The following is a 25,287-nucleotide window of genomic DNA, read 5'->3' as shown; positions in this document are numbered from 1 at the left end:
AAATTTTTGTTTTGTATTATAATTTTTTATACGAGCATCAATGTGAATGTGCACGTGTGTGTGTGGAGGAAAAACTTATTTCATAGCTATTGTTTTTTTCTTTTTTGAAAAAAAAAAATGATTCACAATGTTTTAGCATTTGTTGTTGAAATAAAAAAGATAGATGAGAGTTGGTGGGGGATGAAGGTTGAGTGGGTGAGTGGTGTGTGGTGGATGTGTTGGGAAGAAGGAAAAAAACCGTTAGGTGGTGATAATTGTGGTGCTGCGCGCGCCCGTGAACACCACACTTTACTCATTATCGTCCTCATCGCCATCCTCCTCGTCATCGTCGTCGTCGTGCTGCTGTTGGACGGCAGCGGCGGCCGCTGCGGCTGCGGCGGCGGCTTGCTGCGCCTGTACGACTTGCGCCTGTAGCTGGGCGGCAGCGGCCTGCTGCACGTGCTGCGGGAGATGCTGGAGCCCGGCCTGCTGCAACTGTTGCGGCAGGTTCAAACCGGGTGTGCCGCCACCTTGTTCATTTTTACACTTCAGCTTATACTCGGTCATCTCCTACAAAAAAAAAACAAATTTAAAGGGTGAGTGTTTTTTCCATTTTTAAATAGACAATAAATACCGTACCTGTTCATATCTTTGCTTATCCTTTTCAGCCATTTGTTCGTACTTCTGCTTAATTTCCGCATCCATGTCGGACCACTTTCGACCAAGCTCCTTCGCAATATCGCCCACTCCGTACTCCGGGTTCAACGCCTTAACCTTGTTCCGCTCATCGTGGCAGAACCAGAAAAATGCGGACCTACACACACACACACACACAGGCAAAAATTATTTTAGGTTAGTATAACACAGAGAACAGATTCGATGCGGCTAGGCGCACAAAAGAGCGGACTACTTACAGGGAACGCTTCGGTGCGTTGGGATCCTTAAACTGCTTCCGTTTTTTGCCCCGTCCTACGACAGCGCCCTTCGGAGGCACATAGCTTTGCATTTCCAGTTCGTACCGAGCCTTATCCTTCTCAGCCATCTCGTGGAAACGCTGCTTCTCCTTATCGAGCATCGTCTACAACGGGAACAAAGGAGAGAAGAAATATCGTTAGCAATAGTTTAAAAAAGATGTCAAGGATGTTGTGTAACACGGTGGGTAGATATGTTGCAGTCCTGATGTATAGATTGCGGCACAAAAAATGAATTAATTTTTTTGAATTAAAATGTATGAATTAAAAAACTATCTGTTGATTATATGATGAGTTATAGTGCTTTGAGTGGAGCACTATAACTAGCCTTCTCCAAACTCTGCACAATCACGTACAAATATTAGGCATCGGTTTTGAGTTTAAATATGGCTGTAGCGGCACAGCCGATGCAAAACGCAAGGGTTGTCGAGGATGTTTAGCCAGGAAATGTTAAAAAAGTCCATAAAATGGACTTTTTTAACCTGTTATCTGTTATCTCCATCAATGTTAAACAACATTGATGGAGATAACAGGTGCTCTGGCGATATCTAAGAAAAATGTGTATCATATGATTCGTGAACATTTAGACATTTTTCTTGGCTTAACGACCTACGAGATCACGTCTTCCATCTTCAGTCAGTCTTTACAACGGGGGAGAGGGGGGGGGGGGGGGGGGGAGGATGCTGTCCGGATGGGATTCAGACATTTAGACATTAGTGATGGAAATCCTCATTGTTCGCGGGGTCGGATTCATCCGGTTCCGAGGTATTCCGGAGTTTACTACGGAGTAATTCGGAACAATTAACCCGAAGTAGTCGACAGCGATGTTGACCTCTAAGTAATACGGAGAAACCTGCAATTGATCCCGCAGTGCATTCCGGTGTGCTCACAATCGGTGAATGATCCAGAGGCATCTTTTTAGCTTTTAATCTACAATAGAACCGTATTTATGCGTCGATATGTGACTATCGAGATTCCAACAGCGGGAAGCTAACTATTTCATATTAGCCGACCAGAAAAAAATACTAACTGGAAAGCAATTTAGCACCAATGATGAAGTTATCGCTTAAACAGAGGCCTATTTTGAGGATAATGAATGGCTCTATATTCGAAAAATTGCGTCAAAAAGATAGAGGATCGCTATAAGGGCTCCTTTGATTTCGAAGGCAATAAAATTGAAATTGAAATTGTATTTGAATTTGGCAAAAAAAAATCTTTTGATCCTGGTTAGGACCAAAACTTATCTACCCACCTATTGTTACAACATAGTTTTTCAGAGCGTTAAACATTGGATAGCGAGTTGGTGATGAGCCTTAACCGAATGAAGAAATAAACAAATCAACGGTTTCTCTTCCGGAGTCAGGTATCTTGTCAACGCAATCGCGACCTTGGAAAGGTCAGCCGTGCTGCACAGGTACATTCTATGGAATAGAATCTATTTCGTGTGCCGGATACAAATACGACAAGTGCATGCAGATAAGCAATAATATCTTACACTGCCAAATGCAAAATATGTATGAGGATCGCGTCGCCCCCGCTATTGCCGCACCCATAACTACCAAACTTACCTTCCATCGTTCAGCACATTTGCGGGAAAATTCAGCGAATATAACCTGCTCCTCAGGATGTTTTTTCTTATGCTCTTCCCGGCAGGTCTGCACAAAGAACGCGTACGCCGTCATGCGCCCCCTCGGCTTATTGTCTTTAACCTTACCACCAGCAACAGTGCCGGTGACCATTTTGTTCAGAATCGCGTTATTCTGCACGTGCGTTTGACTCTGGAAAGAAAAACAGAAATTCGAAAGAAATGGTGATGATTAGCGAATCTGTTTGTGTGTTGCATGCAAATAATAATAGTAACAGTAGGAATACGGCCTAGCCGTCGTTACGAAATAAAAAAAACTAATAACAATTGTAATAGTACAAAATGCGTGAAGAACAAGCACCATTTTCTTCCCTTCAACAGGGAACACTTCTAGAACAGTACACATATATCTTCCAAGATGTCTCCACCGGCAGCTCTGCAGCGAAGAAACACGCCATTGTACCTCCAGGCGTTGCTGCTGAACTACTTCATGAATCGCACGCAAGGAATGGTCTCGCTACCAGTGACGGCAGGTGTTCCGCAGGGTTCGATTTTAGGGCCAACACTGTGGAACGTCATGTACGACGAACTTCTACGTCTGGAGTTGTCCGGGAAGCGTGCGGACATTATCGGATTTGCGGATGATGTGGCGTTCACCCTTATCGGGAGAGAGCCACAGGAAATGATCTTCTGTACATATCACAACCCGCAAGTAGGTCAACTACAGGCGGGGGAACACACGATCATTTCCACGGAATCGCTCAAGTACCTCGGCGTCGAGCACTGCCGCAAGCAGCACTATGGCCGGCATCTGGAGAAGGTTTGCACCAAGGCGACGCGTATCGCAAATGCCTTGACCGCTCTGATGCCGAACAAGTGTGGTCTCAAAAGCAGCAGAAGGAGAGCCCTGGTCAACGTTGGGAATAGCATTATTCGTTACGCGGCACCATCGTGGGGACGGACAATTCTACAGAGAGACATCCATCGCACCACCGTTCAGAGGACACACCGCACAGGAGTACTTCGAGTAGCCAGTGCCTTCCAGACGGTTTCCTACGATGCAGCTTGCGTGGTCGCAAGTACTATCCCGCTAGTCCTCCTCCTAGAGGAGGATATTTGCTGCCATGACGACAAGGTAGCGAGGGGATATAGTGGACCAGACATACGAAAGCTCGGCAGAGAGGAGACCATGGAACGCTGGCAACAACAGTGGAGAGCCGGAACAGAGCAGCAGGTATCGGCGGGGATGAAAACGAGGACTTATCCCAGACATTATGTCCTGGGAAAATCGTAAACACGGAGAAATTGCTTTTTATCTATCCCAACTCTTTACAGGGCATGGGTTTCTCTGGAGCTACTTCGTCGAGAAAGGCATTCTCGACGGCACGCCAAACTGCCCGGTGTGTGAACATGACGTGGAAGATGTTGACCACGTAATGTTCCACTGTCCACGGTTTGCTCGGATCCAACAAGAGATGCAGCAGCAGAGCCACACCCGCCTGACGATGGACAATCTGGCGAAGGAAATGTGTGCCAACCGCGACACATGGGAAGCAGTCCGGACTGCCGCTCGGACCATCTTCAGAAACCTCCAAGTGAGGTGGAATGAGGAAAGTCCACCAACGGCAAGACGGAGGCGACAACAACGACGGCGGAACACGGAACAAACAAGGCTGCAACAGCTGCCGCCGTAACCGCCTACAAAGGACTACAACAACAACTGAAGCAGCAGCAGCAGCGATGAGTAACCAGAGCAGCAGCAGGAGCTTAGACCCATCCTGGAGTAGCAGCAGCAGCGGAAAGGAAGGCACTACAGTTCAGCTTACAATAGAAACACCGGACCAGTCATTTTGACAGGTACGATACCATATCGTTCATTCTACCATGATGTTATTGAATTACGTCATGAGCAATTCTACCTTAACCAGTAATTTTGACTGGGTGTTCTTGGAACGATGAACAGCGTATTTCAATGCAAAATCCTCATCATAAGATGATTACATATGACCAACAGACGCATTCCTTGCGGTATAACTATAAGATAATATGTGATCTACAAGAAATAAATTATAATTTAATTATTTTATGAGTAACAAGGCTGCAGTAAAAATGATGGTTTGATTATTCAGCTGTAAACGATTTGCATCTTTGAAGAAGTTGCAACACAACAAGATCAACTATTGATTTACTCTGTTTGATGGTTTTTCAATGCTGGTATATGAAACAACCAACCTTAATATGCATTAAGCCAACTAGACAAACTTGAAGAAATATAAAAATGTTGAGCATATCTTAAAAAATATTTACTTGGCCACCACCACCACCAGTCATTTTGACTGGTAGCGGTAGGGTTGCACGCGTAAAAATCGCGGTAGCTCTTGTGTTGTTCTTGGTAGCAAAAAACGCTTGGATTTGCGCATAACGTTTGCGCTCCGTGTAGCTCGAGTTAGTGTCTTTATTTTGAGTTTTGCAAAATTATTTCCATCTCGACAACTGTGAGTTTGAATCCGCTGGCTTTTAGGGCGCTACCTATTGACAATACCTGCCAACTAAGGCAGCCTCACGCCGCAATTTATCTGTCACATCCGGTTTGACAAAAAAATGCCGATAACGATGGCAATGATTTTTCTGGTCCAATAACCGCTTTATGGTGAACATAATTTTAATTACTCACTTCTAGACCATTTTTCAAAGGTCAAATTCAAATTTGTAATGACAAATCCCTTAGTAATAATTATTGAGGCAATTTTGTTAATTGGGTACTCGTAATAGCCGTTGTTTAGGGACGGCCCGGTGGTATAGGCGACAGCGGCGCCGGTCTTCAAACGACAGGACCAGAGTTCAAAACCCATCCGCGGCCCGTCCCCCCGTAGTGAGGTCTGACTAACCAACTACGTGGTATCGGCAGTCTAGTAAGGCATTTAGATGGCCGGCATGACCTTAGAGGTCGTTACGCCAAGAAGAAGAAGAATAGCCGTTGTTTACATTAATATCTTTAAGATGACTTTTAACAGGTAGCTGCCCTTGCTCTATGGACAAAATCTTTGTGTTTGTTTATTAATTTACAGAAAATGTTAGAACTTTTAATTCCATTATCTACCGATTACCCTTCCGAGATCTGTATATGCAATGAACCTTAGATACGACGCTGTAAGCACGCAAGTGCATGAATTTCTTCGATTTCTGTTAACTGCGTAAGTCGCGTTCACACTGTATTCGAACACGCATAAATATATCACACAATGTTTTGTGCATGAAGTATTTGAGTGTGGAAATTCTGATAATTTATTCCGCTTTAAACTATTATGCATTCCAATGTAATTGATCCTCCAACATTGTATAAACCTTGGATTTAGGGTATTTCCTGCGATTTGTGTACGTACAAGGTGGTGGTTTACAACACCCGATCGACGCTGTACGGGAATGTAAGCTATACCTTTGCTGAGTTGTTTTGACATTAGACATTAAGACATTGGAACCTTTGGAGGCGTAAGAACCTGCGAACAGGCAACCGTGCGTACCAAAAAGACAACTCTTCAACTTACGACGGTACGCCATAAACGCGTGAGGATGCGCCAAAACCTATCCTATGCTATCGATTGCCTGTGTTTCTGTTCAGCTTCCGGTTCCAGATCTTTCTCTTTCCCATTGGCTGTGCTCCGCAGCGGATACGCGTCCCGGTGATGGTACATATATTGAAGAAAAATGGTGGTGTGTGAAGTGAAAAGCTGATTTTGCAGTGCGCCGTGAGGAAGCTACTGGTTGGTTTTTCTTGGTGATTCAATTGACGCGAAAAGTTTAAAGACGAAACTATTTTTTTTTCTGCATTCCAAATTACGAAGCTACGTTGTTGGATAGATAGAAGCCGGCTAAAAGTTATAATTAGGAGCAGCTTTGTGGCTTGTACTGCACCGTTAAAAGAGCTTGTAATTTGTTTCTTCCTCTTCTTCATAGCTTAGCAACCTTCCAGGATACGCAAATCTAATGGATTACAAGATTTAATGAAAACTACGTGGTGGATAGTTAGTTCTCATCATGGGGTACGGTCCGGATGCGATTTGAGCCCCGGTCCTTCCGGACTTTCATCTGGTTTTGCGCTCCGATTCACTAACTGTCTTCGTTCATTTTCTTTCAACAAACTCTGCAGTACGTATATTTTCCGCATCACTATTCAAACAGATAGAACTGCAAAGGCCAGAACTTATCCCAATGAATAACCCTTCTTTGCAACACAGCCAGTAAAACCCTGTACTAAAGGAGCTGCACCAGTGGTGTTGTACAGTTTTACCTTTGTAGTTTGTTTCCGTCTATAACGATTTCACCATTGCGTCAAATTATTCTGCAGATATTAATCATCATCAAACACCTTTATTAATCGTCTTCTAATATTTCTTCTGGCCAAGACATTTTTTCTAATTGTTTGTATTCCCTTATCCTTCCAGTATGAAGCGTCTCGTTCGGGAAGGATCGCCAAAATAGGAACACGACTACAACGAAAAGGAAAGTAGTAGTAATTGCATACTTCTATATGAATTTCCTTTTGAAACAGGACCAGCAAAACCTTGTGAATTGGGTCTTCGTTTTTAGCTTCGATCAATGCTGTTCTACTAGCAATGCTATGGTCGATGATAAAAACGAAGAACTCTTTCATCATTGCGTCGAATTGTTCTGCAGATACAACTTCTTTTACTATTCATCGATCTTCTAATATTTCTTCTGGCCAAGACATTTTTTCTAATTGTTTGTATTCCCTTATCCTTCCAGTATGAAGCGTCTCGTTCGGGAAGGATCGCCAAAATAGGAACACGACTACAACGAAAAGGAAATTAGTAGTAATTGCATACTTCTATATGAATTTCCTTTTGAAACAGGACCAGCAAAACCTTGTGAATCGGGTCTTCGTTTTTAGCATCGGTCAATGCTGTTCTACTAGTAATGCTATGGAAGATGATAAAAACGTAGAACTCTTTCATCATTGCGTCGAATTGTTCTGCAGATACAACTACTTTTACTATTTATCGATCTTCTAATATTTCTTCTGGCCAAGACATTTTTTCTAATTGTTTGTATTCCCTTATCCTTCCAGTATGAAGCGTCTCGTTCGGGAAGGATCGCCAAAATAGGAACACGACTACAACGAAAAGGAAAGTAGTAGTAATTGCATACTTCTATATGAATTTCCTTTTGAAACAGGACCAGCAAAACCTTGTGAATTGGGTCTTCGTTTTTAGCATCGGTCAATGCTGTTCTACTAGCAATGCTATGGTCGATTATAAAAACGAAGAACTCTTTCATCATTGCGTCGAATTGTTCTGCAGATACAACTACTTTTACTATTTATCGATCTTCTAATATTTCTTCTGGCCAAGACATTTTTTCTAATTGTTTGTATTCCCTTATCCTTCCAGTATGAACCGTCTCGTTCGGGAAGGATCGCCAAAATAGGAACACGACTACAACGAAAAGGAAAGTAGTAGTAATTGCATACTTCTATATGAATTTCCTTTTGAAACAGGACCAGCAAAACCTTGTGAATTGGGTCTTCGTTTTTAGCATCGGTCAATGCTGTTCTACTAGTAATGCTATGGAAGATGATAAAAACGTAGAACTCTTTCATTATTGCGTCGAATTGTTCTGCAGATACAACTACTTTTACTATTTATCGATCTTCTAATATTTCTTCTGGCCAAGACATTTTTTCTAATTGTTTGTATTCCCTTATCCTTCCAGTATGAAGCGTCTCGTTCGGGAAGGATCGCCAAAATAGGAACACGACTACAACGAAAAGGAAAGTAGTAGTAATTGCATACTTCTATATGAATTTCCTTTTGAAACAGGACCAGCAAAACCTTGTGAATTGGGTCTTCGTTTTTAGCATCGGTCAATGCTGTTCTACTAGTAATGCTATGGAAGATGATAAAAACGTAGAACTCTTTCATCATTGCGTGGAATTGTTCTGCAGATACAACTACTTTTACTATTTATCGATCTTCTAATATTTCTTCTGGCCAAGACATTTTTTCTAATTGTTTGTATTCCCTTATCCTTCCAGTATGAAGCGTCTCGTTCGGGAAGGATCGCCAAAATAGGAACACGACTACAACGAAAAGGAAAGTAGTAGTAATTGCATACTTCTATATGAATTCCTTTTGAAACAGGACCAGCAAAACCTTGTGAATTGGGTCTTCGTTTTTAGCATCGGTCAATGCTGTTCTACTAGTAATGCTATGGAAGATGATAAAAACGTAGAACTCTTTCATCATTGCGTCGAATTGTTCTGCAGATACAACTACTTTTACTATTTATCGATCTTCTAATATTTCTTCTGGCCAAGACATTTTTTCTAATTGTTTGTATTCCCTTATCCTTCCAGTATGAAGCGTCTCGTTCGGGAAGGATCGCCAAAATAGGAACACGACTACAACGAAAAGGAAAGTAGTAGTAATTGCATACTTCTATATGAATTCCTTTTGAAACAGGACCAGCAAAACCTTGTGAATTGGGTCTTCGTTTTTAGCATCGGTCAATGCTGTTCTACTAGTAATGCTATGGAAGATGATAAAAACGTAGAACTCTTTCATCATTGCGTCGAATTGTTCTGCAGATACAACTACTTTTACTATTTATCGATCTTCTAATATTTCTTCTGGCCAAGACATTTTTTCTAATTGTTTGTATTCCCTTATCCTTCCAGTATGAAGCGTCTCGTTCGGGAAGGATCGCCAAAATAGGAACACGACTACAACGAAAAGGAAAGTAGTAGTAATTGCATACTTCTATATGAATTTCCTTTTGAAACAGGACCAGCAAAACCTTGTGAATTGGGTCTTCGTTTTTAGCATCGGTCAATGCTGTTCTACTAGTAATGCTATGGTCGATTATAAAAACGAAGAACTCTTTCATCATTGCGTCGAATTGTTCTGCAGATACAACTACTTTTACTATTCATCGATCTTCTAATATTTCTTCTGGCCAAGACATTTTTTCTAATTGTTTGTATTCCCTTATCCTTCCAGTATGAAGCGCCTCGTTCGGGAATGATCGCCAAAATAGTAACACGACTACAACGAAAAGGAAAGTAGTAGTAATTGCATACTTCTATATGAATTTCCTTTTGAAACAGGACCAGCAAAACCTTGTGAATTGGGTCTTCGTTTTTAGCATCGGTCAATGCTGTTCTACTAGTAATGCTATGGAAGATGATAAAAACGAAGAACTCTTTCATCATTGCGTCGAATTGTTCTGCAGATACAACTACTTTTACTATTTATCGATCTTCTAATATTTCTTCTGGCCAAGACATTTTTTCTAATTGTTTGTATTCCCTTATCCTTCCAGTATGAAGCGTCTCGTTCGGGAAGGATCGCCAAAATAGGAACACGACTACAACGAAAAGGAAAGTAGTAGTAATTGCATACTTCTATATGAATTCCTTTTGAAACAGGACCAGCAAAACCTTGTGAATTGGGTCTTCGTTTTTAGCATCGGTCAATGCTGTTCTACTAGTAATGCTATGAGCGATGATAAAAACGAAGATCTCTTTCATCATTGCGTCGAATTGTTCTGCAGATACAACTACTTTTACTATTTATCGATCTTCTAATATTTCTTCTGGCCAAGACATTTTTTCTAATTGTTTATATTCCCTTATCCTTCCAGTATGAAGCGTCTCGTTCGGGAATGATCGCCAAAATAGGAACACGACTACAACGAAAAGGAAAGTAGTAGTAATTGCATACTTCTATATGAATTCCTTTTGAAACAGGACCAGCAAAACCTTTTGAATTGGGTCTTCGTTTTTAGCATCGGTCAATGCTGTTCTACTAGTAATGCTATGAGCGATGATAAAAACGAAGATCTCTTTCATCATTGCGTCGAATTGTTCTGCAGATACAACTACTTTTACTATTTATCGATTTTCTACAACGTCAGTGATCGAATCAAGTGCAGGAAGATGTATATTAACTATGTCAGGAGTATACGGTACTCACGTTTACATTTTATTTTAAACTCATTAATTTTGGTGTATTGATTTCAGGGAATCGATAAATAGAGTTCGATGAAATATTCAATACTCCACAGGCTGATTGGTAGGACACTGTCATAAGGAGTTCTAACGATTTTGCTAAATACGTTAAACTCCTTATAACGTGTCTTATCATTCCGCATAAACCATCGAGGGATTAAGCAATCAGTCTCTACAATGCTGCTCAGTTAAGGCTGTGGTTCACTTGAGCGGTTGAAAGCACGACTACAACGAAAAGGAAAGTAGTAGTAATTGCATACTTCTATATGAATTCCTTTTGAAACAGGACCAGCAAAACCTTGTGAATTGGGTCTTCGTTTTTAGCATCGGTCAATGCTGTTCTACTAGTAATGCTATGGAAGATGATAAAAACGTAGAACTCTTTCATCATTGCGTCGAATTGTTCTGCAGATACAACTACTTTTACTATTTATCGATCTTCTAATATTTCTTCTGGCCAAGACATTTTTTCTAATTGTTTGTATTCCCTTATCCTTCCAGTATGAAGCGTCTCGTTCGGGAAGGATCGCCAAAATAGGAACACGACTACAACGAAAAGGAAAGTAGTAGTAATTGCATACTTCTATATGAATTCCTTTTGAAACAGGACCAGCAAAACCTTTTGAATTGGGTCTTCGTTTTTAGCATCGGTCAATGCTGTTCTACTAGCAATGCTATGGTCGATTATAAAAACGAAGAACTCTTTCATCATTGCGTCGAATTGTTCTGCAGATACAACTACTTTTACTATTCATCGATCTTCTAATATTTCTTCTGGCCAAGACATTTTTTCTAATTGTTTGTATTCCCTTATCCTTCCAGTATGAAGCGTCTCGTTCGGGAAGGATCGCCAAAATAGGAACACGACTACAACGAAAAGGAAAGTAGTAGTAATTGCATACTTCTATATGAATTTCCTTTTGAAACAGGACCAGCAAAACCTTGTGAATTGGGTCTTCGTTTTTAGCATCGGTCAATGCTGTTCTACTAGTAATGCTATGGAAGATGATAAAAACGTAGAACTCTTTCATCATTGCGTCGAATTGTTCTGCAGATACAACTACTTTTACTATTTATCGATCTTCTAATATTTCTTCTGGCCAAGACATTTTTTCTAATTGTTTGTATTCCCTTATCCTTCCAGTATGAAGCGTCTCGTTCGGGAAGGATCGCCAAAATAGGAACACGACTACAACGAAAAGGAAAGTAGTAGTAATTGCATACTTCTATATGAATTTCCTTTTGAAACAGGACCAGCAAAACCTTGTGAATTGGGTCTTCGTTTTTAGCATCGGTCAATGCTGTTCTACTAGTAATGCTATGGAAGATGATAAAAACGTAGAACTCTTTCATCATTGCGTCGAATTGTTCTGCAGATACAACTACTTTTACTATTTATCGATCTTCTAATATTTCTTCTGGCCAAGACATTTTTTCTAATTGTTTGTATTCCCTTATCCTTTCACTATGAAGCGTCTCGTTCGGGAAGGATCGCCAAAATAGGAACACGACTACAACGAAAAGGAAAGTAGTAGTAATTGCATACTTCTATATGAATTCCTTTTGAAACAGGACCAGCAAAACCTTTTGAATTGGGTCTTCGTTTTTAGCATCGGTCAATGCTGTTCTACTAGTAATGCTATGAGCGATGATAAAAACGAAGATCTCTTTCATCATTGCGTCGAATTGTTCTGCAGATACAACTACTTTTACTATTTATCGATCTTCTAATATTTCTTCTGGCCAAGACATTTTTTCTAATTGTTTATATTCCCTTATCCTTCCAGTATGAAGCGTCTCGTTCGGGAATGATCGCCAAAATAGGAACACGACTACAACGAAAAGGAAAGTAGTAGTAATTGCATACTTCTATATGAATTCCTTTTGAAACAGGACCAGCAAAACCTTTTGAATTGGGTCTTCGTTTTTAGCATCGGTCAATGCTGTTCTACTAGTAATGCTATGGTCGATGATAAAAACGAAGAACTCTTTCATCATTGCGTCGAATTGTTCTGCAGATACAACTACTTTTACTATTTATCGATCTTCTAATATTTCTTCTGGCCAAGACATTTTTTCTAATTGTTTATATTCCCTTATCCTTCCAGTATGAAGCGTCTCGTTCGGGAATGATCGCCAAAATAGGAACACGACTACAACGAAAAGGAAAGTAGTAGTAATTGCATACTTCTATATGAATTCCTTTTGAAACAGGACCAGCAAAACCTTTTGAATTGGGTCTTCGTTTTTAGCATCGGTCAATGCTGTTCTACTAGTAATGCTATGGAAGATGATAAAAACGAAGAACTCTTTCATCATTGCGTCGAATTGTTCTGCAGATACAACTACTTTTACTATTTATCGATCTTCTAATATTTCTTCTGGCCAAGACATTTTTTCTAATTGTTTATATTCCCTTATCCTTCCAGTATGAAGCGTCTCGTTCGGGAATGATCGCCAAAATAGGAACACGACTACAACGAAAAGGAAAGTAGTAGTAATTGCATACTTCTATATGAATTCCTTTTGAAACAGGACCAGCAAAACCTTTTGAATTGGGTCTTCGTTTTTAGCATCGGTCAATGCTGTTCTACTAGTAATGCTATGAGCGATGATAAAAACGAAGATCTCTTTCATCATTGCGTCGAATTGTTCTGCAGATACAACTACTTTTACTATTTATCGATTTTCTACAACGTCAGTGATCGAATCAAGTGCAGGAAGATGTATATTAACTATGTCAGGAGTATACGGTACTCACGTTTACATTTTATTTTAAACTCATTAATTTTGGTGTATTGATTTCAGGGAATCGATAAATAGAGTTCGATGAAATATTCAATACTCCACAGGCTGATTGGTAGGACACTGTCATAAGGAGTTCTAACGATTTTGTTAAATACGTTAAACTCCTTATAACGTGTCTTATCATTCCGCATAAACCATCGAGGGATTAAGCAATCAGTCTCTACAATGCTGCTCAGTTAAGGCTGTGGTTCACTTGAGCGGTTGAAAGCACGACTACAACGAAAAGGAAAGTAGTAGTAATTGCATACTTCTATATGAATTTCCTTTTGAAACAGGACCAGCAAAACCTTGTGAATTGGGTCTTCGTTTTTAGCATCGGTCAATGCTGTTCTACTAGTAATGCTATGGAAGATGATAAAAACGTAGAACTCTTTCATCATTGCGTCGAATTGTTCTGCAGATACAACTACTTTTACTATTTATCGATCTTCTAATATTTCTTCTGGCCAAGACATTTTTTCTAATTGTTTGTATTCCCTTATCCTTCCAGTATGAAGCGTCTCGTTCGGGAATGATCGCCAAAATAGGAACACGACTACAACGAAAAGGAAAGTAGTAGTAATTGCATACTTCTATATGAATTTCCTTTTGAAACAGGACCAGCAAAACCTTGTGAATTGGGTCTTCGTTTTTAGCTTCGATCAATGCTGTTCTACTAGCAATGCTATGGTCGATTATAAAAACGAAGAACTCTTTCATCATTGCGTCGAATTGTTCTGCAGATACAACTACTTTTACTATTTATCGATCTTCTAATATTTCTTCTGGCCAAGACATTTTTTCTAATTGTTTGTATTCCCTTATCCTTCCAGTATGAAGCGTCTCGTTCGGGAAGGATCGCCAAAATAGGAACACGACTACAACGAAAAGGAAAGTAGTAGTAATTGCATACTTCTATATGAATTTCCTTTTGAAACAGGACCAGCAAAACCTTGTGAATTGGGTCTTCGTTTTTAGCTTCGATCAATGCTGTTCTACTAGCAATGCTATGGTCGATTATAAAAACGAAGAACTCTTTCATCATTGCGTCGAATTGTTCTGCAGATACAACTACTTTTACTATTCATCGATCTTCTAATATTTCTTCTGGCCAAGACATTTTTTCTAATTGTTTGTATTCCCTTATCCTTCCAGTATGAAGCGCCTCGTTCGGGAATGATCGCCAAAATAGGAACACGACTACAACGAAAAGGAAAGTAGTAGTAATTGCATACTTCTATATGAATTTCCTTTTGAAACAGGACCAGCAAAACCTTGTGAATTGGGTCTTCGTTTTTAGCATCGGTCAATGCTGTTCTACTAGTAATGCTATGGAAGATGATAAAAACGAAGAACTCTTTCATCATTGCGTCGAATTGTTCTGCAGATACAACTACTTTTACTATTTATCGATCTTCTAATATTTCTTCTGGCCAAGACATTTTTTCTAATTGTTTGTATTCCCTTATCCTTCCAGTATGAAGCGCCTCGTTCGGGAATGATCGCCAAAATAGGAACACGACTACAACGGAAAGGAAAGTAGTAGTAATTGCATACTTCTATATGAATTCCTTTTGAAACAGGACCAGCAAAACCTTTTGAATTGGGTCTTCGTTTTTAGCATCGGTCAATGCTGTTCTACTAGTAATGCTATGGAAGATGATAAAAACGAAGAACTCTTTCATCATTGCGTCGAATTGTTCTGCAGATACAACTACTTTTACTATTTATCGATCTTCTAATATTTCTTCTGGCCAAGACATTTTTTCTAATTGTTTATATTCCCTTATCCTTCCAGTATGAAGCGTCTCGTTCGGGAATGATCGCCAAAATAGGAACACGACTACAACGGAAAGGAAAGTAGTAGTAATTGCATACTTCTATATGAATTTCCTTTTGAAACAGGACCAGCAAAACCTTGTGAATTGGGTCTTCGTTTTTAGCTTCGATCAATGCTGTTCTACTAGCAATGCTATGGTCGATTATAAAAACGAAGAACTCTTTCATCATTGCGTCGAATTGTTCTGCAGATACAACTACTTTTACTATTCATCGATCTTCTAATATTTCTTCTGGCCAAGACATTTTTTCTAATTGTTTGTGTTCCCTTATCCTTCCAGTATGAAGCGCCTCGTTCGGGAATGATCGCCAAAATAGGAACACGACTACAACGAAAAGGAAAGTAGTAGTAATTGCATACTTCTATATGAATTTCCTTTTGAAACAGGACCAGCAAAACCTTGTGAATTGGGTCTTCGTTTTTAGCATCGGTCAATGCTGTTCTACTAGTAATGCTATGGAAGATGATAAAACCGAAGAACTCTTTCATCATTGCGTCGAATTGTTCTGCAGATACAACTACTTTTACTATTTATCGATCTTCTAATATTTCTTCTGGCCAAGACATTTTTTCTAATTGTTTATATTCCCTTATCCTTCCAGTATGAAGCGTCTCGTTCGGGAATGATCGCCAAAATAGGAACACGACTACAACGAAAAGGAAAGTAGTAGTAATTGCATACTTCTATATGAATTCCTTTTGAAACAGGACCAGCAAAACCTTTTGAATTGGGTCTTCGTTTTTAGCATCGGTCAATGCTGTTCTACTAGTAATGCTATGGTCGATTATAAAAACGAAGAACTCTTTCATCATTGCGTCGAATTGTTCTGCAGATACAACTACTTTTACTATTCATCGATCTTGTAATATTTCTTCTGGCCAAGACATTTTTTCTAATTGTTTGTATTCCCTTATCCTTCCAGTATGAAGCGTCTTGTTCGGGAAGGATCGCCAAAATAGGAACACGACTACAACGAAAAGGAAAGTAGTAGTAATTGCATACTTCTATATGAATTTCCTTTTGAAACAGGACCAGCAAAACCTTGTGAATTGGGTCTTCGTTTTTAGCATCGGTCAATGCTGTTCTACTAGTAATGCTATGGTCGATGATAAAAACGAAGAACTCTTTCATCATTGCGTCGAATTGTTCTGCAGATACAACTACTTTTACTATTTATCGATCTTCTAATATTTCTTCTGGCCAAGACATTTTTTCTAATTGTTTGTATTCCCTTATCCTTCCAGTATGAAGCGTCTCGTTCGGGAAGGATCGCCAAAATAGGAACACGACTACAACGAAAAGGAAAGTAGTAGTAATTGCATACTTCTATATGAATTTCCTTTTGAAACAGGACCAGCAAAACCTTGTGAATTGGGTCTTCGTTTTTAGCATCGGTCAATGCTGTTCTACTAGTAATGCTATGGGGGATGATAAAAACGAAGAACTCTTTCATCATTGCGTCGAATTGTTCTGCAGATACAAGTACTTTTACTATTTATCGATCTTCTAATATTTCTTCTGGCCAAGACATTTTTTCTAATTGTTTATATTCCCTTATCCTTCCAGTATGAAGCGTCTCGTTCGGGAAGGATCGCCAAAATAGGAACACGACTACAACGAAAAGGAAAGTAGTGTAATTGCATACTTCTATATGAATTTCCTTTTGAAACAGGACCAGCAAAACCTTGTGAATCGGGTCTTCGTTTTTAGAATCGGTCAATGCTGTTCTACTGGCAATGCTGTTCTACTGGCAATGCTATGGTCGATGATAAAAACGAAGAACTCTTTCATCATTGCGTCGAATTGTTCTGCAGATACAACTACTTTTACTATTTATCGATCTTCTAATATTTCTTCTGGCCAAGACATTTTTTCTAATTGTTTGTATTCCCTTATCCTTCCAGTATGAAGCGTCTCGTTCGGGAAGGATCGCCAAAATAGGAACACGACTACAACGAAAAGGAAAGTAGTGTAATTGCATACTTCTATATGAATTTCCTTTTGAAACAGGACCAGCAAAACCTTGTGAATCGGGTCTTCGTTTTTAGAATCGGTCAATGCTGTTCTACTAGTAATGCTATGGGCGATTATAAAAACGAAGAACTCTTTCATCATTGCGTCGAATTGTTCTGCAGATACAACTTCTTTTACTATTCATCGATTTCTAATATTTCTTCTGGCCAAGACATTTTTGCTAATTGTTTGTATTCCCTTATCCTTCCAGTATGAAGCGTCTCGTTCGGGAAGGATCGCCAAAATAGGAACACGACTACAACGAAAAGGAAAGTAGTAGTAATTGCATACTTCTATATGAATTTCCTTTTGAAACAGGACCAGCAAAACCTTGTGAATTGGGTCTTCGTTTTTAGCATCGGTCAATGCTGTTCTACTAGTAATGCTATGGAAGATGATAAAAACGAAGAACTCTTTCATCATTGCGTCGAATTGTTCTGCAGATACAACTACTTTTACTATTTATCGATCTTCTAATATTTCTTCTGGCCAAGACATTTTTTCTAATTGTTTATATTCCCTTATCCTTCCAGTATGAAGCGTCTCGTTCGGGAATGATCGCCAAAATAGGAACACGACTACAACGAAAAGGAAAGTAGTAGTAATTGCATACTTCTATATGAATTCCTTTTGAAACAGGACCAGCAAAACCTTTTGAATTGGGTCTTCGTTTTTAGCATCGGTCAATGCTGTTCTACTAGTAATGCTATGGTCGATGATAAAAACGAAGAACTCTTTCATCATTGCGTCGAATTGTTCTGCAGATACAACTACTTTTACTATTTATCGATCTTCTAATATTTCTTCTGGCCAAGACATTTTTTCTAATTGTTTATATTCCCTTATCCTTCCAGTATGAAGCGTCTCGTTCGGGAAGGATCGCCAAAATAGGAACACGACTACAACGAAAAGGAAATTAGTAGTAATTGCATACTTCTATATGAATTTCCTTTTGAAACAGGACCAGCAAAACCTTGTGAATTGGGTCTTCGTTTTTAGCATCGGTCAATGCTGTTCTACTAGTAATGCTATGGGGGATGATAAAAACGAAGAACTCTTTCATCATTGCGTCGAATTGTTCTGCAGATACAACTACTTTTACTATTTATCGATCTTCTAATATTTCTTCTGGCCAAGACATTTTTTCTAATTGTTTATATTCCCTTATCCTTCCAGTATGAAGCGTCTCGTTCGGGAAGGATCGCCAAAATAGGAACACGACTACAACGAAAAGGAAAGTAGTAGTAATTGCATACTTCTATATGAATTTCCTTTTGAAACAGGACCAGCAAAACCTTGTGAATTGGGTCTTCGTTTTTAGCATCGGTCAATGCTGTTCTACTAGCAATGCTGTGGTCGATTATAAAAACGAAGAACTCTTTCATCATTGCGTCGAATTGTTCTGCAGATACAACTTCTTTTACTATTCATCGATTTCTAATATTTCTTCTGGCCAAGACATTTTTGCTAATTGTTTGTATTCCCTTATCCTTCCAATATGAAGCGTCTCGTTCGGGAAGGATCGCCAAAATAGGAACACGACTACAACGAAAAGGAAAGTAGTGTAATTGCATACTTCTATATGAATTTCCTTTTGAAACAGGACCAGCAAAACCTTGTGAATCGGGTCTTCGTTTTTAGAATCGGTCAATGCTGTTCTACTAGCAATGCTGTGGTCGATTATAAAAACGAAGAACTCTTTCATCATTGCGTCGAATTGTTCTGCAGATACAACTTCTTTTACTATTCATCGATTTCTAATATTTCTTCTGGCCAAGACATTTTTGCTAATTGTTTGTATTCCCTTATCCTTCCAGTATGAAGCGTCTCGTTCGGGAAGGATCGCCAAAATAGGAACACGACTACAACGAAAAGGAAAGTAGTAGTAATTGCATACTTCTATATGAATGTCCTTTTGAAACAGGACCAGCAAAACCTTGTGAATTGGGTCTTCGTTTTTAGCGTCGGTCAATGCTGTTCTACTAGTAATGCTATGGGCGATTATAAAAACGAAGAACTCTTTCATCATTGCGTCGAATTGTTCTGCAGATACAAGTACTTTTACTATTTATCGATCTTCTAATATTTCTTCTGGCCAAGACATTTTTTCTAATTGTTTATATTCCCTTATCCTTCCAGTATGAAGCGTCTCGTTCGGGAAGGATCGCCAAAATAGGAACACGACTACAACGAAAAGGAAAGTAGTGTAATTGCATACTTCTATATGAATTTCCTTTTGAAACAGGACCAGCAAAACCTTGTGAATCGGGTCTTCGTTTTTAGAATCGGTCAATGCTGTTCTACTGGCAATGCTGTTCTACTGGCAATGCTATGGTCGATGATAAAAACGAAGAACTCTTTCATCATTGCGTCGAATTGTTCTGCAGATACAACTACTTTTACTATTTATCGATCTTCTAATATTTCTTCTGGCCAAGACATTTTTTCTAATTGTTTGTATTCCCTTATCCTTCCAGTATGAAGCGTCTCGTTCGGGAAGGATCGCCAAAATAGGAACACGACTACAACGAAAAGGAAAGTAGTGTAATTGCATACTTCTATATGAATTTCCTTTTGAAACAGGACCAGCAAAACCTTGTGAATCGGGTCTTCGTTTTTAGAATCGGTCAATGCTGTTCTACTAGTAATGCTATGGGCGATTATAAAAACGAAGAACTCTTTCATCATTGCGTCGAATTGTTCTGCAGATACAACTTCTTTTACTATTCATCGATTTCTAATATTTCTTCTGGCCAAGACATTTTTGCTAATTGTTTGTATTCCCTTATCCTTCCAGTATGAAGCGTCTCGTTCGGGAAGGATCGCCAAAATAGGAACACGACTACAACGAAAAGGAAAGTAGTAGTAATTGCATACTTCTATATGAATTTCCTTTTGAAACAGGACCAGCAAAACCTTGTGAATTGGGTCTTCGTTTTTAGCATCGGTCAATGCTGTTCTACTAGTAATGCTATGGAAGATGATAAAAACGAAGAACTCTTTCATCATTGCGTCGAATTGTTCTGCAGATACAACTACTTTTACTATTTATCGATCTTCTAATATTTCTTCTGGCCAAGACATTTTTTCTAATTGTTTATATTCCCTTATCCTTCCAGTATGAAGCGTCTCGTTCGGGAAGGATCGCCAAAATAGGAACACGACTACAACGAAAAGGAAATTAGTAGTAATTGCATACTTCTATATGAATTTCCTTTTGAAACAGGACCAGCAAAACCTTGTGAATTGGGTCTTCGTTTTTAGCATCGGTCAATGCTGTTCTACTAGTAATGCTATGGGGGATGATAAAAACGAAGAACTCTTTCATCATTGCGTCGAATTGTTCTGCAGATACAACTACTTTTACTATTTATCGATCTTCTAATATTTCTTCTGGCCAAGACATTTTTTCTAATTGTTTATATTCCCTTATCCTTCCAGTATGAAGCGTCTCGTTCGGGAAGGATCGCCAAAATAGGAACACGACTACAACGAAAAGGAAAGTAGTAGTAATTGCATACTTCTATATGAATTTCCTTTTGAAACAGGACCAGCAAAACCTTGTGAATTGGGTCTTCGTTTTTAGCATCGGTCAATGCTGTTCTACTAGCAATGCTGTGGTCGATTATAAAAACGAAGAACTCTTTCATCATTGCGTCGAATTGTTCTGCAGATACAACTTCTTTTACTATTCATCGATTTCTAATATTTCTTCTGGCCAAGACATTTTTGCTAATTGTTTGTATTCCCTTATCCTTCCAATATGAAGCGTCTCGTTCGGGAAGGATCGCCAAAATAGGAACACGACTACAACGAAAAGGAAAGTAGTGTAATTGCATACTTCTATATGAATTTCCTTTTGAAACAGGACCAGCAAAACCTTGTGAATCGGGTCTTCGTTTTTAGAATCGGTCAATGCTGTTCTACTAGCAATGCTGTGGTCGATTATAAAAACGAAGAACTCTTTCATCATTGCGTCGAATTGTTCTGCAGATACAACTTCTTTTACTATTCATCGATTTCTAATATTTCTTCTGGCCAAGACATTTTTGCTAATTGTTTGTATTCCCTTATCCTTCCAGTATGAAGCGTCTCGTTCGGGAAGGATCGCCAAAATAGGAACACGACTACAACGAAAAGGAAAGTAGTAGTAATTGCATACTTCTATATGAATGTCCTTTTGAAACAGGACCAGCAAAACCTTGTGAATTGGGTCTTCGTTTTTAGCGTCGGTCAATGCTGTTCTACTAGTAATGCTATGGGCGATTATAAAAACGAAGAACTCTTTCATCATTGCGTCGAATTGTTCTGCAGATACAACTTCTTTTACTATTCATCGATCTTCTAATATTTCTTCTGGCCAAGACATTTTTTCTAATTGTTTGTATTCCCTTATCCTTCCAGTATGAAGCGTCTCGTTCGGGAAGGATCGCCAAAATAGGAACACGACTACAACGAAAAGGAAAGTAGTAGTAATTGCATACTTCTATATGAATTTCCTTTTGAAACAGGACCAGCAAAACCTTGTGAATTGGGTCTTCGTTTTTAGCATCGATCAATGCTGTTCTACTGGCAATGCTATGGTCGATGATAAAAACGTAGAACTCTTTCATCATTGCGTCGAATTGTTCTGCAGATACAACTTCTTTTACTATTCATCGATCTTCTAATATATCTTCTGGCCAAGACATTTTTTCTAATTGTTTGTATTCCCTTATCCTTCCAGTATGAAGCGTCTCGGTCGGGAAGGATCGCCAAAATAGGAACACGACTACAACGAAAAGGAAATTAGTAGTAATTGCATACTTCTATATGAATTTCCTTTTGAAACAGGACCAGCAAAACCTTGTGAATCGGGTCTTCGTTTTTAGAATCGGTCAATGCTGTTCTACTAGTAATGCTATGGGCGATTATAAAAACGAAGAACTCTTTCATCATTGCGTCGAATTGTTCTGCAGATACAACTTCTTTTACTATTCATCGATCTTCTAATATTTCTTCTGGCCAAGACATTTTTTCTAATTGTTTGTATTCCCTTATCCTTCTAGTATGAAGCGTCTCGTTCGGGAAGGATCGCCATAATAGGAACATGACTACAACGAAAAGGAAATTAGTAGTAATTGCATACTTCTATATGAATTTCCTTTTGAAACAGGACCAGCAAAACCTTGTGAATCGGGTCTTCGTTTTTAGAATCGGTCAATGCTGTTCTACTAGTAATGCTATGGGCGATTATAAAAACGAAGAACTCTTTCATCATTGCGTCGAATTGTTCTGCAGATACAACTTCTTTTACTATTCATCGATCTTCTAATATTTCTTCTGGCCAAGACATTTTTTCTAATTGTTTGTATTCCCTTATCCTTCCAGTATGAAGCGTCTCGTTCGGGAAGGATCGCCAAAATAGGAACACGACTACAACGAAAAGGAAATTAGTAGTAATTGCATACTTCTATATGAATTTCCTTTTGAAACAGGACCAGCAAAACCTTGTGAATCGGGTCTTCGTTTTTAGAATCGGTCAATGCTGTTCTACTAGTAATGCTATGGGCGATTATAAAAACGAAGAACTCTTTCATCATTGCGTCGAATTGTTCTGCAGATACAACTTCTTTTACTATTCATCGATCTTCTAATATTTCTTCTGGCCAAGACATTTTTTCTAATTGTTTGTATTCCCTTATCCTTCCAGTATGAAGCGTCTCGGTCGGGAAGGATCGCCAAAATAGGAACACGACTACAACGAAAAGGAAATTAGTAGTAATTGCATACTTCTATATGAATTTCCTTTTGAAACAGGACCAGCAAAACCTTGTGAATCGGGTCTTCGTTTTTAGCATCGGTCAATGCTGTTCTACTAGTAATGCTATGGGGGATGATAAAAACGAAGAACTCTTTCATCATTGCGTCGAATTGTTCTGCAGATACAACTTCTTTTACTATTCATCGATCTTCTAATATTTCTTCTGGCCAAGACATTTTTTCTAATAGTTTGTATTCCCTTATCCTTCCAGTATGAAGCGTCTCGTTCGGGAAGGATCGCCGAAATAGGAACACGACTACAACGAAAAGGAAAGTAGTAGTAATTGCATACTTCTATATGAATTTCCTTTTGAAACAGGACCAGCAAAACCTTGTGAATTGGGTCTTCGTTTTTAGCATCGGTCAATGCTGTTCTACTAGTAATGCTATGGGGGATGATAAAAACGAAGAACTCTTTCATCATTGCGTCGAATTGTTCTGCAGATACAACTACTTTTACTATTCATCGATCTTCTAATATTTCTTCTGGCCAAGACATTTTTTCTAATTGTTTATATTCCCTTATCCTTCCAGTATGAAGCGTCTCGTTCGGGAAGGATCGCCGAAATAGGAACACGACTACAACGAAAAGGAAAGTAGTAGTAATTGCATACTTCTATATGAATTTCCTTTTGAAACAGGACCAGCAAAACCTTGTGAATTGGGTCTTCGTTTTTAGCTTCGATCAATGCTGTTCTACTAGCAATGCTATGGTCGATGATAAAAACGAAGAACTCTTTCATCATTGCGTCGAATTGTTCTGCAGATACAACTTCTTTTACTATTCATCGATCTTCTAATATTTCTTCTGGCCAAGACATTTTTTCTAATTGTTTGTATTCCCTTATCCTTCCAGTATGAAGCGTCTCGTTCGGGAAGGATCGCCAAAATAGGAACACGACTACAACGAAAAGGAAAGTAGTAGTAATTGCATACTTCTATATGAATTTCCTTTTGAAACAGGACCAGCAAAACCTTGTGAATTGGGTCTTCGTTTTTAGCATCGGTCAATGCTGTTCTACTAGTAATGCTATGAGCGATGATAAAAACGAAGATCTCTTTCATCATTGCGTCGAATTGTTCTGCAGATACAACTACTTTCACTATTTATCGATTTTCTACAACGTCAGTGATCGAATCAAGTGCAGGAAGATGTATATTAACTATGTCAGGAGTATACGGTACTCACGTTTACATTTTATTTTAAACTCATTAATTTTGGTGTATTGATTTCAGGGAATCGATAAATAGAGTTCGATGAAATATTCAATACTCCACAGGCTGATTGGTAGGACACTGTCATAAGGAGTTCTAACGATTTTGTTAAATACGTTAAACTCCTTATAACGTGTCTTATCATTCCGCATAAACCATCGAGGGATTAAGCAATCATTCTCTACAATGCTGCTCAGTTAAGGCTGTGGTTCACTTGAGCGGTCCAAAGCAAGACGTGCCGCGATCTGCCCCATTACATTTACTTCACTGTTTGGTCTTGGTTTGGATATCGTCGATAATTGCCATCAACCTTAAATTACCCCCCCCCCCCCCCCCCTTTGGCCCTCTATTTTCCACCTGTTTGATGAACAGACGTACGCACGCGGGGACAACATACCTGATGCTGTTGAGTTTGTTGTTGCTGCTGTTGTTGCTGTTGCTGCTGCTGTTGCTGTTGCTGTTGCTGTTGTTGTTGCTGCTGTTGCTGCTGCTGCAGGGAGTTGTCGAGCGCGCTCTGGCCGCCCGGGTACCACCACTGGGTGGTTGGCGCTGTGCTGGACATAGTCGGTGGGTCGCCGGGCCGCGCCACCACCGTGCTCATGCCGAGCCGGTAGTCGTACGGTGCGTTCGAGGTGGACACCGTCACACCGGACATGGTCGTGACCGGATTCTGAAAGCTGTTGGCCATTTTGTACGAGAACAGCTGCTGGGTAGCGGATGTGGACGTTGTGCTGTTGTTCCGGGCGCTGTCGTTCTGCTGCTGCTGCTGCTGCTGATTTTGCTGCTGTTGCTGCTGTTGCTGTACCGCGACCTGATGCTGCAGTTGGGCCGCCTGCTGTTGGGCGAGCTGCTGTTGGTGGTGCTGATTGATGAGATGCTGATGGTGCTGCAGTGTTTGCTGTTCCGTCGACGAGATGCCACCCGGCCACCAGACGGCGTCCTCACGCGTACCCCAAGCACCGCGATGGTGCTCCGACATCTTCCTCTGCTGCTAGCCGACACACGACACGCGGTACGCGCACGCTGGCGGCTGATCCTTACACCGGCACAATCGAACTCTGCTGGTGG

At 39.6% G+C, this 25,287-nt stretch overlaps 1 protein-coding gene and 1 pseudogene across 1 annotated transcript; one reads left to right on the top strand and one right to left on the bottom strand.

Annotated features, from left to right (window-relative positions):
- Positions 1-286: 286 nt before the first annotated feature.
- Positions 287-25,280, bottom strand: LOC126557664 (high mobility group protein DSP1-like). The gene is made up of 5 exons (XM_050213521.1): positions 24,617-25,280; positions 2,519-2,728; positions 894-1,057; positions 619-793; positions 287-549 (listed from the first exon to the last, which is right to left on the bottom strand). Exons 1-5 carry the CDS (start codon positions 25,196-25,198, stop codon positions 289-291), a joined length of 1,392 nt encoding a protein of 463 aa, XP_050069478.1. The 5' UTR covers positions 25,199-25,280; the 3' UTR covers positions 287-288.
- On the top strand, positions 3,725-4,229 carry LOC126561059 (uncharacterized; annotated as a pseudogene).
- Positions 25,281-25,287: the final 7 nt, after the last annotated feature.

This window comes from Anopheles maculipalpis, chromosome X (assembly GCF_943734695.1).
Source record: "Anopheles maculipalpis chromosome X, idAnoMacuDA_375_x, whole genome shotgun sequence".
NCBI lineage: Eukaryota > Metazoa > Arthropoda > Insecta > Diptera > Culicidae > Anopheles > Anopheles maculipalpis.
This window is presented reverse-complemented; position numbering and strand designations above follow the sequence as displayed.

What these genes read in the sequence shown, in the direction of transcription:
- LOC126557664 (XM_050213521.1), bottom strand. Translation starts at nt 25,198, where the DNA reads ATGTCGGAGCACCATCGCGGTGCTTGGGGTACGCGTGAGGACGCCGTC. An exon ending in AATGTGCTGAACGATGGAAG is followed by an intron (nt 1,058 to 2,518) that starts GTAAGTTTGGTA and finishes TTCCCGTTGTAG; the next exon opens with ACGATGCTCGATAAGGAGAA. An exon ending in AACGCACCGAAGCGTTCCCT is followed by an intron (nt 794 to 893) that starts GTAAGTAGTCCG and finishes GTGTGTGTGTAG; the next exon opens with GTCCGCATTTTTCTGGTTCT.